This window comes from Rissa tridactyla, chromosome 16 (assembly GCF_028500815.1).
Source record: "Rissa tridactyla isolate bRisTri1 chromosome 16, bRisTri1.patW.cur.20221130, whole genome shotgun sequence".
In the NCBI taxonomy this organism is placed as follows: domain Eukaryota; kingdom Metazoa; phylum Chordata; class Aves; order Charadriiformes; family Laridae; genus Rissa; species Rissa tridactyla.
In genome coordinates, this window is record NC_071481.1 from 6,950,428 (window position 1) to 6,969,704 (window position 19,277).

At 53.1% G+C, this 19,277-nt stretch overlaps 3 protein-coding genes across 7 annotated transcripts; 1 reads left to right on the plus strand and 2 right to left on the minus strand.

Moving 5' to 3' along the window:
- Window positions 1-130: 130 nt before the first annotated feature.
- Window positions 131-11,286, minus strand: PINK1 (PTEN induced kinase 1). The gene is made up of 8 exons (XM_054222335.1): window positions 10,963-11,286; window positions 8,832-9,143; window positions 7,739-7,842; window positions 5,564-5,746; window positions 4,514-4,677; window positions 3,093-3,220; window positions 1,765-2,001; window positions 131-1,373 (listed from the first exon to the last, which is right to left on the minus strand). The coding sequence occupies exons 1-8, from the start codon at window positions 11,269-11,271 to the stop codon at window positions 1,113-1,115; spliced, it is 1,698 nt and encodes a 565-aa protein (XP_054078310.1). The 5' UTR covers window positions 11,272-11,286; the 3' UTR covers window positions 131-1,112.
- An 811-nt stretch (window positions 11,287-12,097) lies between these two features.
- Window positions 12,098-17,083, minus strand: CDA (cytidine deaminase). Of its 5 annotated transcripts, none has more exons than XM_054222753.1 (6): window positions 16,848-17,083; window positions 15,965-16,102; window positions 15,665-15,869; window positions 14,853-14,964; window positions 14,547-14,668; window positions 12,098-13,786 (listed from the first exon to the last, which is right to left on the minus strand). In XM_054222753.1, the coding sequence occupies exons 2-6, from the start codon at window positions 16,057-16,059 to the stop codon at window positions 13,673-13,675; spliced, it is 648 nt and encodes a 215-aa protein (XP_054078728.1). In that variant the 5' UTR covers window positions 16,060-16,102; window positions 16,848-17,083; the 3' UTR covers window positions 12,098-13,672. The 5 variants fall into 5 exon arrangements, with proteins under 5 accessions (XP_054078728.1, XP_054078727.1, XP_054078729.1 ...); XM_054222752.1 differs by having other exon boundaries at window positions 15,965-16,511; XM_054222754.1 differs by lacking the exon at window positions 15,965-16,102.
- Window positions 17,084-18,240: 1,157 nt separating this feature from the next.
- FAM43B (family with sequence similarity 43 member B) lies at window positions 18,241-19,134 on the plus strand. The gene has a single exon (XM_054222593.1). The coding sequence runs from the start codon at window positions 18,241-18,243 to the stop codon at window positions 19,132-19,134; it is 894 nt and encodes a 297-aa protein (XP_054078568.1).
- Window positions 19,135-19,277: the final 143 nt, after the last annotated feature.

The window sequence follows — 19,277 nt, forward strand, 5'->3', positions numbered from 1 at the left end:
CCTGGAAAGAGCTGAACGATCTTTTAAGACACCACTGAACCAGGGCTACGGAGCCCCACAGGCCACTACAACCAAAAGCCTGGATCCCATGAGCAGAGATGAACAAGATTTAGAGAACCCACTCGGCAGCAGAGCTTAATCTTCCATTTATTGTGCAACAACTTTCTCCCCATGTTCCTCTAAACACAATTACAGACACAAAATCGAATGATGTTTTCATAAACACCACTGTTGTCGTTCAAACATCGATGTCTCTTATCCTCCCCGAGCAAAGGATATTACTTCATTGTTAAACAGAATAAACAGGTAGGTAAAACAGAAGGGCATCACACTAAACTCTTTAAGCAGGGACTCTTTAAGCATTTCGGTTGCAGAATTATCCCTAATCAGGCACAGTTTGACTCGGCCTTGGACCCTGCAGCAGCAGCCACTGCACAAATACAACAGTCGAGAAACAAATATAAGCAGGTTTCGGGTTCATCATACTGTCCTATTTTGTGTACAACTAGTGAGGTATTTAATGGTGCATTATCGTAAGAAGCAAGCAGCTCCTGACGCTCACCTTACCTCACTAGCACCTCAGTAGGAGGCTTTTAGGCTGTCAGTTATAGCCAGATACGTCTGCAGCTGCAGAGGAATATCATCTTAAGACCACCCTAAAAAAATAAAGATTGCACATCCCTTTGTCAGCTCAGCTTTCTGCGTGTATTGCTCAAATCCGTGATGCTTCCGTGTAAAGAGCAGCTAGACAGTGCCTCCTCCCACACACATCCCCTTCTGAAAGGGAACTTGCTTCATTCAACACACAACCTCGAAGTCAACGATGAATTCCCAAATGTGAGTGAAACCAACCACGTACCTCAGGACACCTGCAAGGTCTGCAAACCCTCACCAAAAGTGTAATGAGGCAAGGGCATTTCCTCTAGCAGGGAGAGAAAAGCAGTGTGTACTAACACTTGCCAGAGAGAAACTCAAAAACCTCTTAAACGCAGGCCTGCAGCTTTGTTCCCTAAAGCACTACAGGATTTCAGGCAGACAGAGAAGACAGATTCCTATGTGCCTTTTAAAAGTGCTGTTTATCTATCACACGGTCATGCCCCCGATAGTACTCTTCACCCAGACCGGCTCCTCCAGGCCAGCAACAGGAATAGCGCTGCCCAGAGGTCTTCATACTCAAGGTTTGCCAAAAAGCACATCTTCATTTTGGTTTCTACCCGGCTTTTATCCACCAGTCTGTCTGTGAGCAAAGCGGCCGCAGACTGGCAGAGAAGCCAGGCGATCATCTGGTCGGGTTTCAGGGTCTTGGACGCTAGAACACTTTCCCCCCAGAGGCTTAGGTGAAGCACGTTAGCAGCAACTCTAGCAGACAATCTCTGCAAAAGGAAGGAGAGGGAAGATTAGCCGATCCTGCTGCAACCCCATCACATGTAGTGTGTATGCTGCCAAAAGTTCCCCAGGCCTCCCATAAGGCACCACAAAGTCTCAACGAATAAAAAAAAGCTCTTTATCACTATTTATTATCAGGCAGCTGCACATACCCCCCCCCAATTCAAGGTCCAGCCTCTGACACAAACATCCACTGAATTCCCTGAAACTATTCAGTGCCCACACTCTACTTCAGCAAAGACCTTTTGTTTGTCTTTGATCATTATCTAGACTGCAGTGACACCTGGAATACAGTCCTGAGCCCTCCAGAGTGAAATGATCTAAAACAATACTCCCAAAGGCTGGTCAGACAACTTCTTCAAGACAACAGTTTCTTACCTTGTTGGGATCCCTCTGAAGTAGCATCTTTATCACTTGCTTCACCTCAAGGGGCACGTGATCGGGCAGGCTCGGCAACTGGTCTTCCCGGTAACTTCTGCTTTCCAGAGTCGAGTCCCCGTGGCCGTAGAAAGGATTGGCCAGGCCAAGGATTTCATAGGCGATTGCTCCGACAGCCCAAGCATCAGCTTTACTGTAGTTGATCACCGTGCCTGGGCCAGGCGACGCTGTGATCACCTGTCACAGAGATGGCAATGTTCAAATAAACAGTTCTAGTGTGGGCTCTGTGCTAAAACTCATTTTCAAGTGTCGAGACAGCATTTCCGCTGTAATAAACTGAGACTGAAACCAAAGCTGGGTTTCATCTAGATCTCTGGTGCAAATATTCACTATTGGAATGCTCTAGACATCGCTCAGCCCACCAGGACGCTGGGAGGAGTTTGGTCATTGTGCCTAGGCTTTAATCGTTGCCCCTGACCAGCATTCACAGAGTCCCGAGGGCTATTTCACTCTGGGATTTTAGGCTGACAGGAGACATGCAGATGAACAACCGATACTGCACCAGCACTTAGGCAACACAAGGCAAGGTGCTCCAGGTCAAGTTAAGGGTGTTTTCACTTTTACTACGGTCATCATCAGCGAAATAAAAAGGACCTGTACATAATTTCACAACCACCTTGAACTTCATCCAAAAACTACTGTCACAACACAAGGACTGCTGCATAAACTTCTTTCATAGCTACATAGAAAGGGGCCAGAGAAAAGACTGAAAAGTAAACTTCTTGTGGGAAAGGTCAATTCTGCCTCGTAATACCCACTGATGATGTTTCACCTTTTAGCACTCAAGGTGTCTGTTCGACAGCTCCTCAGCACAGGACTGAAGGGGACTTTTTTTATTAACACAGAGATGTTTATCAAGCGTAACTCAAGGTAGGATCTTCTACGCTGCTTTACGGGACACGGCTCCCCAAGAGGGTGAGATTAGTTATGCTACGGGTCCTGTCTTGCATGATCAAGTTATGTCAATAAGCAGGAACAGACAGAAAATGATCACCCTGATGGCAGAGGTTTTCAGCAGGTATTACTGTGAACACACACCAGCAGAGACCACATTAGCAAGTATTGCTGTGTGCACGCTGGGGAAGGCTCAGGGACAAATCACGGCAACGTGATGTGCTGGTATGCTCTCTACTGCTTCTAGACCCAATCCCAGCCTTTTTCAAGTTCCTATCACAGCCTGCATCACAGCTTTGGTTGAAACTTTTTAGTCCCACCAGCAGGACAAGCTGACAACCAGCAAGACAAACCATTGCTACTGGGGGATTTACCTCAGGTGCCATAAGGCAGCCGTTGCCGCCCCGATCCACGTAAGAGCTGGTGAAAGGCAGTCTCAAGCCGATGTTTTCATCTGCCAAACAGCAACCGAAGTCCGTGATCACCAACCAGGGGCAGCCAGCTGCGAACGACACAGGGCGAGCAGAGTTAGCGTTCAGTTCAGGAGTACCTGCTGTCCATCACACGGAAACCAGAGAGACTCTGCAGGAACAATCTCAAAACCCCCAGGAATCAGCACAACCACACACAGTTTTCCTGCTTCTCCTCTGTGACATTAGGTGAAATATTGGTTTTACTAAAACAAAACTTGTTATTCCATTTCCTGTTTAAATGATATTACTGCTCCCCATGGCACGTGCGTCTCAAAAAATGTTGTGGATACCATAAAATTGAAGACAGTTGAGGTTAGAGACTCATCCATGATGGAGGAATATATTCATTTTTTCCCTTTCTTTTTATCTACAGCAAAAGCTACATATATATATATACTTAAATATATATATACACACTTTTTATATATATACTTCTACATATATATACACACACACTTCGCTATAGCAAAAGGTTGGAGAAACTTTGCAATAGTTAATAGGTTTGTCCTGATGACAAGTCAAACATTGTAAAGTAGAATCATTACTTCTCCAGACTCCGATATGGAAAAATCGATGCTTTCGATCATTCCTAACCACATTCAGCATTGCTCCAGAGCAGCTTTTCCTTCCAGAAAAAAAGGATAGCATTATTATTGCTGAAAACCTTCCACAGCTGCTGCACCAAAACCTTTAATTACACAGATCTGGCTGCCTGCTATTGTTTCCTGCCTGTTCAAATCTCAATCACGCTAAAAAAGAGCTCAGGTAATTAAAAACTCAGTTACAGAGGCTGACAGGAGAACAAGACGATGAAAACACTGCTTTGGGCTTTAACGCTGTGGGTTCCCTTGCCTTCCAACCGACGTTTCATCGTCCCAGGGTGCAGCACCATTAACCTGACCCACCGAGAGGTGGGATTTTAAGAACCATGCTGCGCTATTTGGCAAAGAGCCTGAAGCAAAGGCACCTCCAGCATCGATGTGGCGTTACTCTATGCCCATCTGCTCCAGACAACATTCGCTGTGCTTGTGCAACTCAAAACCTTAGCAATACTCCGCATCTCTCCATCTGATTACAGCACAACGCTCCTTTCAAGTCCATTTTAATGATCCAAATCTGAGGCACAGACAGGACAAATGACTTTCCCAGTGCTGCAATGACAGCAAGCGGTAAGCTAAAAACTAAACCCGAGATTCTTCAAAGGGTTTGATGCTCATTTTTCTCCCAAACGCATGCCTGGGTAGGACTTTCCCAAATACCTACACGGCTGCATCACTTCTGTGCATGACTTAATTGGCATTTCTACTCAGCGATCTACATACCAGAATCAAATTCAACCAGGATGTTGTCAGATTTCAGGTCTCTGTGTGCTATTCCATGTCGAACAAGATGGTCCACGCCTTCCAAGAGCTGTAAAATCATCATTGTGGAGAGACGAATATCCGGACTGCTCTCCCTCAGATACTGGCGCAGGGTGCACGGGTAACTAGTCAGAACAAGGAAAAGCTCTGAATTAGCATCCTGGAAGCTTCTCACTTGCAGTTCAACCTCACTGCTGGCTGGCTGGGGATACAGCACGCACGTATGTGGCAAAGTCTTCCTGACCTCCGTGACGCATTCCCACCTCCCAGCCCCAACCTGACACCGCTCCTCTGTCTGCCGCTCTCACATCCTCTGCTTTGCAACAACACCCACCACTGAATTTTCGGCACTCTCGTCTGAGATCAACAACTGCAAATAAAACAAGCCTCTTAAACAGCATGGCGAAGGGCTCCAGTAGTCACTCTTACAGGTTTTTATATGTTCTATTTTGCACGAAAGAGGAGGCAGATTAATAATGCAGATTGTATGAGAAAAATGAGGAGATGTGCTAATCAGGAGACAGAACATATTCTTGAAACACAGAGACGACAGAGCACTTCTCCAGCCGCAGGCAGAACAAAGACTGGGAAACAGGAGGTGCTTTTATGTCAGTGCCACTGCAGTACCCATTCAAAACCAAAATCCGAGAAAGCCAGAGATGCCGAGCACTGATAAATCTCATTACCGATTCTACTCTGTCTCTAGTGGCGTGTTCAGACTAGCGGTGAAGTTCAGAATTAGAAGGGCAGACAAATTGGGACAAGCTCCCCATTTCTTCCTTTAATTTGGAGTAACTATTAAAAAGAATGGCTTGTCTTCATTGTTGAACAAGAGTTAAAATCTCAAGGACTTGGAACAGGTCTTAGGAGGCATTTCCAAAAATGTACTCTGCTTTTTGGCAGCTGCCCAGGCCAAATCTTTGCAAGGACCCGCACGGCAGCAGAACACACAGCCCTGCTGGGCAGTGTCACGAAAGGCCCGAGTTGCATAATAAGCTTCTCTCTACCTACTTCTTCATCACCAAGAAGAGTGTGCGGCTGTGACCAATCCCTCTGGGATTCAGGCTTAACGGAAGAACATCTGGATAGTCTGCGAAGGCTCCGGGCAGCAAAGGGACTGAGGATGTGAATGCTCGGATCACCTGGATTATATTCGGATGAGGCTGCAACTTCTTCCTCCCAAGGACAGGTTTTCTGCACAAAAGTACAGATACCACAGATTACATCGGTCTCCTGGTCAGTTGTGTTTTATCACAGACACATCTCTGTTATTTACGAAATTACTTTTCATTAATATGGCACATCCTCCCCACCGAAGGGTTCCAAAGGAGTGTGCAAACACGTTTATTCTGCAGTGAAAACCTTATTAGAGAGAGCATTAAGGCTGCCCAGCACAGATTACAGGGCTGCATGTTAAGAAAATATTCAAACACTCACATCCTGGAAACTATTTGGTTAGAAAGAACAGTGACAGCAACCTCCCTGCCCTCACGGCCAATTTCCTAACCAGCGCCTCAGCCCAGCATCTCCCACATCCATGCAGAGCACCCACAGCCTGAGCAGACCCACGCCAGCAGCGGGCAGGTCTCAGCACTCTCTCTGGAGTTCAAAATCTACCCTGCTGCTTCCCACAGCAAAGCAAGCCATCATCAAGGCAGTGCTGCGCACCAGCAGAGGGTACGCAGACCAAGACTGCACCTGTGGCTGTTACGACTCTGTTGTAACTGGATTTTCCTATATACAATGGTTGAACAGGAAATACTGGTGCTTTACCAGTGCAGGAGAAGAAGCTTTGCTGGAAAGCCTTACACTTAACAACCAGCCTTTAATTTTGTTCAAACCCTACTAGCCCTTCCATACTGCTAACAAAGGCAGGGCTAGTCACAGGCTGCTTCTCGGCTCAAAAAGAATTACAACAGCAGCTTTAGAGAAAAAAAAAAAGACAAAAAACCAATTACTTTGCTAGACATAAAACAAAGGTCAACGTCACACTAGGCATATCAATTTAGACCCTCTATTTTATGGCACAGGCAGGAAGCACTTACTACAATGAAAGTCAGGTTACCTATCTGTAGCTGCAAAACAGATCTCTCCCCTCTCCTCTCCTGAATGTCAAATAACCCTTTGGCTCCTCTGTTGCGTTCTCAGCTAGCGACGTACCACGCAGCATTCATTATTCATTTGTATTGGCAGCTGAGATGTATTTGAAATTTAAATCAGACAATCTGGACTGCGGATTCCATTGTTTCAAATCGAACAAAAAGACGCATTTTTGAACAAAAAGATAGCTAACTCAAGTTAATTTACAAGTTTCCATGCAATTTTCCACCTTCATGCTGTTTGCTCGCTTCTCACTCCGGCGCAAGAATAGGAAGAGTCATTTTCCACTTTCTTTCTCGCCAGTTTCCCTGCACTAGAACAGTTTCCACCGCGCTGCCCACCACCCGTTTTACAACTAAACCAGTTCTAAAATAGTACAGTCAAACCGTATGACAGTCAAATTCCTTGATGTTTAATACATTCAAATTGTTACCGATTGTAGGTGTGTATTTCTGTAATTAAAAAGCACCATGACGCACATTTAAATGACGTTTCATCAAAAGGAGATCCTCCCGGACTCTAACGCCGCAGATATCAAAGCGTTTCACACATGGGGAAACTAAGACACGGGGCACAGAAGTGCCTGGCCACTGTCACCCATCAGACTGCTGGCAGGACCCCAGTTGGTCCCCAGTTATTGGCGTGTCCTTCCAACACCCTGCTGGACTATGCCATCCAACCAGCAGGTATTCCCCACACGCCAATAAGCCATGCCACAATCTGCTCCTCAGAGTAAACAAGACTGTGTTAAATCACTGTCTGAACAGCGGTATTGCTACGTCGTTTCCTAACCGCGTGGGAGAAAAGCACACCGCAGAAAAATCCCCAAGGCAGCCAGCAGCTCGTCCCTGCGTGATGTTTGAGGTGTGCGGCACTTCTGAAGGCACCGTCGTTTAAGACAAAACATACGCACACGCCACCTGAGCCATTAAGAATCCCAAGGCTTCATTTTTATCTACTTTCAGGAGCTATTACAGAAACCTCTGGCCATCTTTTTAACAGTACAGATGTGCTGCAAAATTAATTGATGGATAAAATGAGCGTGTCACCATATGAGAACTGCCGCCGTTTCCATCGTGACTGTACCTGCGGCCAGAAACGGCTCCATATTCTCCGGCTAAGGCAACCCTCGTGGCTGGAACAAGCTCTCGGCCCATAGCATCAAGGATGGCTTCACTTGACGAACCAGCCTGAAAAAGTAATTACACACCACATTGGTTTAAGCTCCAAAATCATCCAGCCTCAATACAGACCAAAAGCAGATAATCCTGACGCTGGCACTGTATCTGGAGTTAGACCAACTGAGACCAGATCGAAGGGACTGCCTTCTCTACTTTGAAAACTGGGCAAGGAACTACTTAAAGAATTTACCACGGGAGGTGGTAAGGCCTTAACTTGTAGAAAGAAATCCATTTGTCTCTTCAACTGCATTCTTGACTGTTAGCTCTCTGAGCTATATGTTAACACTCACTTTCAACTTCAAGACCCGACTGGAAAAGCCCGCAGCTAAATGCCAGGGTATTTCCGGAGCCCAAGGGATTTCAGATGTTGGCATTTTGGAAGACTCTCTTAGAATATCCACTTGCCGCATCAAGTGCCACAAAAACTCTTCAACGGGAAAAGCCACGTGGATTTTTTTCAAATGTGGAATAGCCACATTGAGGGGGTGGATGATCAAAGAGCCACCTGGGCTGGGAAACACCAGCGCAGATCCTTCCCACTCACGCTGCGGCCAGGGGACCCAGCACACAGGTTACTGCCCACCCTGTGAGCACTGACTCGTACCTTGGCCACACTTTGCAGAAGAAAATCTATTTCTATCCTGACACTGACAAGGACACTGCTTCCTAACGCGGTGGCAGCAGTGGCTTTCCGTTTCTTACACCTTGCCATCACAGACAGCTTCAGAAAAGCTTTTTTTTCCAGAAAGATCACCTCCACAATCAACAACTCCACCAGCAGCAGCTCTCAATGCTGATTCCAGAGGAATGATGAATGCTAATTACCTTGCTCTGGGACTGCTCGCTAACAATCGACGTCTCCAATGTCACATATCAACAGCTTTGTTTTGACATGCTCAATGGGCGCTACATAATTAGCGCTTTCAACACTTAAGCGTTAAATATTTCAACCGGACTTTCCCAGTGACAGACAAGGAGATTAAGAACCGACTCCTTACCGAAATGTTCCACATCATTTTGATAGCTAACGGAAAAGCCTCTTTTGGTTGGTGGTTCACTACGGGCTCCTCTTCAGCTGCCTGCGAGGCCCAGCCACCATCCTGCTGCACGTCTGGCCCCTGCCCTGCGGGACGGCTGCTCTCTGCATGCCCCCGACGCTCACAGGAGAAAGGAATAGCTGCTTCGTACACAGCAGCGCTGCAGCCCTTCCCGATGGGTTGGCCAATGAGATATTCTTCCAGCTTGAAGCCCTGCCAACGGAAGGAGCTCAGGGGATCTTTCTGCGGCTTGTTCTTTCCAACAAACACTGTCTGAAAGGAGTAAGAAAAGACAACGATAAAAAACCCACTCAGTCAAGAACTCCCTTACTGTTTAAGCGGTATTACGCATCCTGTTGGGTTGGTCCTGCCTGAAAGCCACAATCAGGCTCAAACCATTAGGCTCAAATCACTGTAACCACAGGGAAAATAATCTGCAGACCATATATTTTTGACTGAAACAAATTACCCCTAAAACAGGCTTTACCAAAGGTGCCCTTTCCGAGGGTGCTGTAGATGCATGGGAAGAAGAGGAATGGGGAGGGGGAGTCACTTGCTAATCTAGAATGTAAATATGTTTTGTAAAGACAAGTCTAATTAAATACTTCTAAAAAGAGATGCACTATTACACTTTTCTCCCCCTCCATAAATATATCAGGCAAGTAACATTTAAAAGAAAATCCAATTAAGAGCAACAACAGATGGAAAAACAATGCCCTGAGCTGTTGCGGCAGCCGAGTACGAGGGTTGGTAAGCTAGACGAAGAGTGAATCAGTGATGGGAGAACACTGGGGGAGGAAATCTAAAGAGACAAGAGAAAACAAAGCACAGGAGGGCTGTTCTGGAGTTTAACCACAGCGTTCACGATCATACAGGTCTGGTGGTGCCACAGCTGTCACCTGAACTGATATAAACAAGCGCACTTCTCTGTGAGCTACAACCCCGATGTGCCAATGGCCGCCTTAGGGATGTGCCCCATAGCAAAGGGACACAGATTCAGGGACAGTAGAAGGGGGAAGACAGCAAATCTAACTACCCAGCAAGGGCAGGGCACAGAAAGCATCCTGAGAAACTTCAGGGAAAGGCAGAACCTCTACGGGAATGTGTTTGTCTGCCGGTTAGTGGGGCAGGTGACAGCTGGCTCTGAACACCAAAGGTCTATTTTTACCCATGAAATATGTTCAATACCGCCCGTCCCCAGTGCCCTGCCAGCACGGCCTGCCGCAGCCCTGCCGGGCTCCCGTCTGTCTGGGGAGAAGGGACAGTCCTGGGGGCTTGACACCAGCCTCCTGGGACATGAGACCCCCATCTACCTTTACAGGGGGACAGGGAGTGAGGGGCTCCCCACAGCAAGGACCCCCTGGTACCTGCTTTAGGGTGGTGAGGGGCTGCTGACTGAGAGGCTTCCCCAGTACCCTATTTTGGGGGAGGAAGAGGTATCTGTGGGGCTGCCCACAGCAGTCCCCATGTCGGGGATGTGCCTGAGGGCTGCTCATAGCAGTCCCCCCCACCTTCCTCGGGGGGGAGATAGGGAGGTGCACTTGAGAGGCCCCTCACAGCAAGGACCCCCTGTACCCTTCATGAGGGGTGTCTGAGGGGCTCCCCAAAGCAAGAACCACCCCCATTCCCTTCAGGAAGGGTGTGTGAGGGGCTCCCCAAAGCAAGGACAGATACACACCCCCTTTCGTTGAGGGTGTGAGAGGGGCTCCCAACAACACAGACCACCCCCTTCCCTTCATGAAGGGTGTCTGAGGGGCTGCCCAAAGCAAGGACCCACCCCCTATCTCCTTCATGGAGGATGTCCGAGGGGCTCCCAACAACACGCCCCCCACCATCCGCTTCCTGGAGGGTGTCTGAGGGGCTCCCCTCAGCATGAACACCCCGTTCTCTTCATGAGAGGTGTCTGAGGGTCTCCCCACAGCAAGGGCCCCCCCAATCCCTTTCACGGCTGGTGTCTGAGAGGCTCCCCACGGCAAGGACCGCCCCCCGTCCCCTTCACGGAGGGTGCCCGAGGGGCTCCCGGGAGGCAGGCCCAGGCCCAGGCCCAGGCCCGGGGGTCCCGCAGCAGCCCGCCCCCGAGGGGACGCCGCACCTGGATGTGTCGGCACGCCGCCTCGGCCCGTCGCTGCTCCTCCAGGCGCGGCTCCACCAGCCCCAGCGCCATGGCCAGCGCCAGGCAGACCCCGCCGCGGCCCCGCCGAGCCACGGCCGCCAGCCCGCCGGCCGGGCCACGCAGAAAGAGGCGGCGGGCGGCCGGCAGCCAGGCCAGCCATGGCCGCCAGGGCTGAGGCGGCGGAGCGGGCCGGGGATCGGGCCGGGGGTCGGGCCGGGGGTGGCATCGGGGCGGGCGGCAGCGCGGCAGCAGGCGCAGGGCCCGGGCCAGCAGCAGCCGCACCGCCATGGCCGCCGCCTCCTTCTCCTCACAGACACGGGGGGCGTGGCCCGCGCGCGGAGGGGCGGGAGGACACGCCCCCCACGCGCCGTCGCCGGCCCGGGGGAACGGAGCGGGACACGGCGGGGGATGGAGCGGGGAATGGTGGGACATGGAGCGGGGATGGAGCGGGGCACGGCGGGGATAGGGCGGGGAACAGCGGGACATGGAGCGGGACACGGCGGGGGATGGAGCGGGACACGGAGAGGGACACGGCGGGGGATGGCGGGGCAATACAGGGCATGGAGCGGGGCACGGCGGGGCACGGCCCCCGACATGGAGTGGGACAATGCGGGGCACAACCTGGGACACGGAGCAGGGCACGGAGCAGGACGCAGCCCGGGACATGGAACGGGGCAATGCCGGACAGGGAGCCGGGCACAGCCCGGGACACGGCAGGGCCTGGAGCAGGGCGCCAGCAGGGCACTGCCCTGGGCATGGCTTGGGCACAGCCAAGGCACAGCCTGGTGCACGGCGGGGCACGGAGCCGGGTACAGCCAAGGTACAGCCTGGTGCCATGCAGGGCACAGCCCGGGACACACCAGGGTGTGCCTTGTGCGCAGCAGGATACGGAGCAGGGCACGGACTAGTGCGCGGCAGGGCACAGAGCACGGCACTGCCCTGGGCACGGCATGGGCACAGCCGGGGCACGGCAGGGCACGGAGCAGAGCCCTGCCCTGGGCACGGCTTGTTGTCCTGGTTTCAGCTGGGACAGAGTTCATTTTCTTCCAGGTAGCTGCTGTGTTTTGGATTTAGTATGAGAAGAACGTTGACAACACATATTGGTTTAGTTGTTGCTAAGTGATGTTTATATTAGGTCAAGGACTTTTTCAGCTTCCCATAGAAGCTAAGAGGGAGCATAGACGGGACAAGCTGACAAAGGGATATTCCATACCGCAGACGTCGTGATCAGTATAGAAATAATGGTGGGGGAGGAATCTGCAATTGCTGCTCCGCATGGGTTGGGCAACCGATCACGGGGTGGTGAGAGCACGTTGTGTTATTTTATATATTCTTTTAGCATTGTTATTATTATTATTGTCAATGCCCCGTCCCTGGAGGGGTTCAAGGCCAGGTTGGACGGGGCTTGGAGCAGCCTGGTCTGGTGGGAGGTGTCCCCTACCCAGGGCAGGGGGGTTGGAACTGGATGGGCTTTAAGATCCCTTCCAAACCGAACCGTTCTGTGATTCTATAGTAACAATAATAATTCTTATAGTGTTATTATTATTGTTGTTACTATTATTATTTCCCTCTCCCATTACAGTTCTATTAAACTGTCTTTGTCTCAACCCACAAGGGTTTTTTTCCCCTCCTTTTCTCCCTCTTCTCCCTACCCTGCCAGGGGTGGTGGGGAGCGAGCAAGTGGCTGCGTGGTCCCAGTTGCCAGCTGGGGTTAAACCCCGACCCTTGGGCACAGCCCAGTGCACACAGGGCATGGAGCAGGGCACAGAGCAGGACACGGCCAGGGAGGGCAGGAGGACACTAGCCATGTGGGCAGCAGCGCTTTGGACCATGCCATGTCCTGGTCGTGTCCTGTCCGCGCCGCCAGCGTCCCCCCCTGCCCTGCCTGGCAGCGGGGCAGCCCCCAGGGCCCTGCTTCCCCTTCCCTGTGATTCATCATTTTGCTGCAAATGCAGGAGATAAACCAGGGCTGCTTTTATTTCACTTGGGCGTAGGCACTAATGCCCAACCCTGCGCTGGTTCGGAAATGTTAACACGTTCATTTTTCATTGTGCATAATTAAATAGTACAATCAGCAAACGGCATTACTCTGGAGACACAAAACTCTCCAGAAGCCCCCCCCAAACTCCTCCTTCATCCCCACAAACGGAATAAAAGGAAGAAAAACAAGCCCGAGAGAAAGGAGCAAAGGACACGCTCAGCGTGATAACCCTCCAGCTCCAGCAAATCGCGTAATTGGAATTGGCTTATTAATAACTGATGGGGTTGATGGAGCTTTTCCTTTTCACTTTCACTTGTCCCTTAGAGATGAAGAATTCAGCATTTTCCCAAGCAATGATTTTGCATTATTCGGGAGTCATTTCTGGACCAACAAGCCCAAGCTTGAGCCGTGCATCAAACCCTTTTCTGCCTGCGATCTCCCCCCTCGCCTACAGCGATATCTGGACACTTTTTTTCTAATAACAGGGAATTTCTACAATTTGATTTCGCCATTTCCCTGGGGTGAGGTGGGGCCGGTGTCTGCAAATCAGTGCTGAATCAGAAAACGAGTGAGAGGAATGGGTAACTTAACACTATAAACGCATTTCCCATTGCATCGTGCCCAAAAAGCCGCTTACACACTGGGGAAATTGGGGAAAACCATCCTCCCCTGCTGCCGAAGGGCAAAGGCCGCCAGCGGCTGCGCTGCTCACACCTTCTTCAGGTCCTCGGGGCCGAAGGAGAGTGGCAGCAGCTCCTCCAGCTTCTTGACGATATAGGTGCCGTCCGCTTTGGTCAGGTAGACGTCCCAGTCCGTGCCGAACTGGAGGAGAAGAGGGAGAAGAAGTGCCTTGATGCAAAACCTGCGCTTCTTCCTCAAATTATTCAAATAACCCTTTTTTTGGCTGGTTTCATGGTGAACATCCACCTCTATTGCGTGTATTTTGGGGCGGCTTTTCAGCATCATCTGCCCCGATAGGTATTTTGGGCTCAGATCCTGTGTTTTTGCCCCCCGCCAGGGTGAGTCCCGGTGCCTGCGAACCTGATGAATCCAGCCTTCGAGCCGAGCCCCAAGACCCATTAAATATTAACCACCCAAAAAACAGGCTGCGGGTGCCAGGGTGCCCCCGGGGAGGAGGGAGGCGAGAGCGGGATGGGCTCTGCGGGGAACTCAGCTTTTGCAGGAAAACCCCCGTTTTCAGGCTTGGCAGAGCTGGGGCGACGGCTCCGGGGCCAAACTCTGCACCCAGCAGCTCCCAGGAGGAATAAAACCCCCTGGGGAGGGCGAGTTAATGAATCACCACCGGACACCCGCTCCCGTGGGACAGGGAGGAATACCCCTTTCCCAGTGGATAGGGCAATTTGAGGAGCCCAGAGCCTACCCTGGGGCTGGGGCTGGGGGTTGCAACCCCCCCTTTGCACCTCTGGGTGTTTTGGGGGAGATGCTGGTGGTTGGGGATGACGCCTGGGGTCAGGGGGTGACGCCTGGGGTTGGGGATGATGCCTGGGGTTGGGGATGATGCCTGGGGTCAGGGGACGATGCCTGGGGTCAGGGGACCCGGGGCGCCCGCGTGAACCCTCACCTCTCTCATCACTTGTCTGCAGGCACCGCAGGGTGTGATGAAGTGGTCCCCCATGTCACTGCCAAAGGAGAAGGGCACAGAGCTCAGTCTCTGGCGGGGGGGGGAGAACACCTGTAGAAGACCTTCATCCACCAATAAATAGAGCCACACCAGATTTCCCTGCCCAGTTCCTCAAAAAAACCATGCAAAAACCTGCCTTCCCCCCGCCCCCCACCCCGGCAAATGCTCAGGTTGCTGCAGCAGAAACTGCCCCTTGGGGTTTTTCCTGCTGCTCCCCCCCCGTGGCGGCTCTCGGCACGCCCTTACCTGGCGATGGCCATGGCCTTGAAGCTGGTGTGTCCCTCGGAGATGGCTTTCTGGATGGCGGTGCGCTCGGCGCACACCCCCAGGCTGTAGCAGGCGTTCTCCACGTTGCACCCTGCGGGGAAGACCCCAGCACCCGCTCAGCCACCTTCAACCCCCCCCAGCTTCCCTCCGGGTGACTTTTTGGGAGGAATTTTCAAAAAAAAAAAGCCGTATTCCCTGTACGCCGCCCAATCCCAGGCTCTCGCCAGCGCATTCCCTGCTTCCACTATTTATTTCCCATATTTTCCCATCCGCCGCGATCTTTGGCTCGCTTTGGGATGGTGGCTGCCAAGAGGCAGCCGGGGGGGGGGGACACCAGCACCCTGTGCTGACCCCTCTGCACCCCCACGCATGGCCAAAGGGTTGCGTGGGGGACCCCAAAACTTAAAGGGGGGGATCGGCCGGCTCTGGCTTACCCGAGAAGATCTCTCCGCTGGCGGTGAGCAGCGCGGCGCCCACCGGGAAGCGGCTGTAGGGGCAATAGGCGCAGTTTTTGGCCTCCCGGCTGCGGTGCAGAAGGAGCTGCAGGGATTCACCCTGGGGCTGGCCCGGGGGGACAGAGGGGGCCGGGCGCTGCCCGACACCCTCCATGCCTGCACCCGCCTGCCCTGCTCGCTGACGCTGCGGTTAAATATTTCCTCGCCTGGAAAAATAGGCTGGCCGGCCCCGCCGGGATAACGCCCCGGCACGCAGCCGAACCCCGGGCAGCATCCCTGGGGACAGCCCTGACCCGCAAAGCATTGGGCTCAGGGGATCCCATGTCTCCTCCCCACCTGCAGTCGCATTTCGTCCAATTCCTCCTTTTTTGTGTCTGTGGTTTTTTTATCTCCTCTTTTCTCTGTCCCGACAGAGCATTTTTCCGCCGCCGCCTCGGCGGTGGTTTTTTTTTTCCTCCCCAGTTGAAAACTGGTTGCGCGGCTCCACGGGAAAAATGTCATTAAATCACTGCTGGGGGAAGAGCGGGGGGAACAGCAGCTCCTGATCAGGGAGATCAAAAGAAATAAATTAATTTGATTGAAAATAGAAAAAAAAAATACATTCCTCTATCACATTTTCCCGGGTCTTTCACTTACAGGCTGCCAGGCAGCAGGGAAAGCTGGCTGAAGATGGAGGCGATAAAAGCCCGTTTCAGGATGCCCTCGTGCTGCTCGAGCCCAAATTCTTCCATGGGAATCAGCCCATGCAAGGCAAAGGTCTCTTGGGACGCCAGGCTGATCAACAAATTGCTCTTTAATTAAAGATATCTCTATTTTTCCCCTTGCTGGAGGAGCCTAATACCCCACGTTCCAGCTGCAAGGATGGATGTCACAGCCCCTGTTCATTTATCACTGGGATTTTTGTCCAGTTTGCTGGATTTGGGGAGGATTTTGACCTTATCTGACGGCTTTGCCAGGAAATCTTGGTGCTGGGTGGCTGCTGACAAGCCACAACAGGCTGGGATGCAGCACCCGAATTGGCAGCAACCTCTTGATGTGGTACAAACGCCAGGAGCTAAGAACGGAGCAGAGGGCAGCGAGAGGACCACAGGCACCCCAAAATCAAAGCCGGGATGCTGAGATCAGTTTTGTCCCAGGAGAACTACCTTCCTCGCGCTGTTCAGGTGCTTGTTCACCCTGGAACCTAATGACGACAGTTAGCTACTTGCGAAGGCAGTCAGTCAAGGCAATAAACAGCTAGAGGAGGGATCAGCAGCACTGAAATCAGCTTTTGAAGTGTAAATCCCATTTGTTTTCCGATCTAAAATGAGCCGCAGATGCTCCCGTGCCCCCCCAAAACCTGGGAGAGAAAAGGAAAACCAGCCCCAGGGCAGCTGGTGGGAGGCACCGCGGGAGCGGACCAGAGCAAGGGAACCCCCCTCCTAAATAATGGGGGATCTATAAATAAACGAGCTTTCGGGGAGGACTTAAACCTGCCCTGTTGATACGAACCCCACACAATTAAATAACGAGTCCTTACCTCTGTCGATGAGGGTGAGAACAGAAACAACAAGAGATAGAGGCTGGTGTGGACAGAAACCTTCCCCATTTCCACTAATTCACAAATTGCCACCTCCCCGAAACCATCCTGGTGCCAGGAGCAAACCGCGTGCCCCAAGCCGCAGCAGAAAACCTGAAAACCACCCAAACTCCTGTATTTTTTTATTGTTTTGGCTGCAAAAACCTACGAGGCTGGCGAGGCCGTGGCAGCGAGAGGAGCGGGGCCGGCACTGCCTGCCTGTGAAGCAGCTATTTTAAGGTTGCAGTTGCTTCGCTCAAACCATAGAAAAGCTGGGAAGCTGCTGGGAAATGGCTTCCCGCTCCCTGCAACACCCTGCTGGGATCTTCCTCCCCAAATGAACTAAAAATGGGGGCACACACTGTTATTTTACCCTTTTCTCCTCCTCATTTTTTAATCCCAAGGCAGCCAGAGCATCTTTGTGGGTCCCCGAGCCCAAGGGTCTCCCTGCTGCACCCACAAAAAGCCCCAGGTGGTAAAAAAAAGTGGACATCAGGGTTTGAGCCAAAGGACCTGAATCCTAAACAGCCTCAGACTCCACAGCGGGGCTGAAATCTCGCAGGCACCCCGCAACGCTCCCCAAAAATCCCCCCTCCCGGGCTGTGCTGCTCTGAAATGGCATTTCATTTTCCCTGGAGAGAATGCATCCCAGGGCCCCGGCCAGAGTTAAAAGCAACAGGTTAAAAGCCAAGAGCTCAGCCCGAGAGGGAAGACCTGTCTGGCTTGAAAACAGGGAAAAATGGGGTTTCTGGAGCAAAAAACGTGAGCAAACCTGCAGGATCTGCAAACCCCAGCGTACCCCCTAGTGCAGCGCTCGAGTTCGGGGAAAACCCCCTTCATTCCTCGCGCCGGCGTTAGGATCCGATGTCTGACCCTCCCAAAAATTCTCCCCCTGGATCCTGCCCTAATTTCCCCTGGCGTGGGTGGGCGCTGGTGCTGGGGGTCTGGCTGCTGCGGTGACGGGGGGGTGGGGGGGGATGTCTTTATTACACCAGCATCTTTCTTTCCCTGCCTGAGCGTGAACCGAGGGCGACGCGGCGTCGCGGGGAGGTGGAGCAGCCCACGGAGAGCTGCCTCCCCGCAGCCACCGTCGCTCCCGCAGCAGGCGCAGGCGGCAGCCGGAACGCGGCGGCATCCTCGGCCAAACGGCTCCGCATCCTTCCCTGGGCAACCGGCATCGGATACGGGCAGCTGCATCTCACCGCACCGGGGTAGGGGCATCCCCCCTGCGTGGGGGGGTGCGCGGGCACCCCCCAGTTTTGGGGGTCCAGGGTGGGGGGGTCACCCTTCTGCTCGCAAGGGGGTCGGCAGGGCTGGGATTGGCGTGCGGGGGGGGCCCCTCGGCAGAGCGGAGATGCTGCCCTGGCGCCGGAGCAAGTTTGTGCTGGTGGAAAATGAACGTAAGTGCAAAGGCAAAAGCCTGGGGCCGGGGCTGAGCTACGCTGCGTTGCTGGCCGGATTCCTGCGCTCCTGCCCGGACCTCCTGCCCGACTGCCCGCTTGAGCGGCTGGGCAGCGTCTTCCGCGGCAAACGCCAGAAAGTGGAGCTGAACAAGGAGGACCCGACGTACACGGTGCGGTACCTGGGCAACGCCGTCACCCTGCACGCCAAGGGAGAGGGCTGCACGGAGGAGGCGGTGGGCAAGATCTGGGCTAAAAGCGATGCGGGGGCCGGCGGGGCCAAGATGAAGCTGACGTTGGGACCCCAAGGCATCCGTATGACCCCCTGCGAGAAGGGAGCCCGCCGGCCGGGCCACGCGTACCTCCTGCACCGCATCACCTACTGCGCCGCCGACCGCCGGCACCCCAAGGTCTTCGCCTGGGTTTACCGGCACCAGGTGAAGAACAAGGCGGTGGTTCTGCGCTGCCACGCCGTCCTGGTCTCCAAAGCTGACAAGGCGCGTGCCATGGCCCTGCTCCTCTACCAGACCTCCGCCTCCGCCTTCAACGAGTTCAAACGCCTTAAGAGGCAGAACGATTTCCGTCACGTCCAGCAGCAGCTCCTGGGCGACGCCATCGTCCCCTTGGTGCCCCTCCGCAGGCTGCTCAACGCCAAGTGTCCCTACCGCCCGCCCGCCGAGAGGGCCCGCTGCGCCCCCCGCCTCAGCTCCATCCTGGAGGAGGAGGAGGAGGAGGTGGCCTTCGGCACCGGGGCACCCCTGGGGGACGGGGGTCCCACCGCCGTGCTGCGGCTGGCCAGGGAGATGCGGGGGTGCAGCCTGCGCGGCCCCCGGCCCCTGGCGTGCTGAGCCGCAGCGGTGGGTCACCCCACTTCGGGGATGAGGTGCCCTCCCTGCACCCCAAGCCGAAGTCGGACCCTCCACGGGGACAAATCTGGATGAGATGGCGGCTTCGTTTGCAAGGAAGACCCCTCGGTGTGGGGGAGCTTGCA

Excerpts from the sequence above, each read along its gene's own strand:
- PINK1 (XM_054222335.1), bottom strand. The coding sequence starts at position 11,271 with ATGGCGGTGCGGCTGCTGCTGGCCCGGGCCCTGCGCCTGCTGCCGCGC. Across the intron at positions 7,843-8,831 it reads AAATGATGTGGAACATTTCG|GCTGGTTCGTCAAGTGAAGC; the intron begins GTAAGGAGTCGG and ends TTACTTTTTCAG. Across the intron at positions 3,221-4,513 it reads CCTGGTTGAATTTGATTCTG|CTGGCTGCCCCTGGTTGGTG; the intron begins GTATGTAGATCG and ends TGTCGTTCGCAG.
- CDA (XM_054222753.1), bottom strand. The coding sequence starts at position 16,059 with ATGGAAGAATTTGGGCTCGAGCAGCACGAGGGCATCCTGAAACGGGCT. Across the intron at positions 15,870-15,964 it reads TCCCTGCTGCCTGGCAGCCT|GAGCTGCTGTTCCCCCCGCT; the intron begins GTAAGTGAAAGA and ends CTCCCTGATCAG. Across the intron at positions 14,669-14,852 it reads AAGGCCATGGCCATCGCCAG|GTCTTCTACAGGTGTTCTCC; the intron begins GTAAGGGCGTGC and ends TGGTGGATGAAG.
- FAM43B (XM_054222593.1), top strand. The coding sequence starts at position 18,241 with ATGCTGCCCTGGCGCCGGAGCAAGTTTGTGCTGGTGGAAAATGAACGT.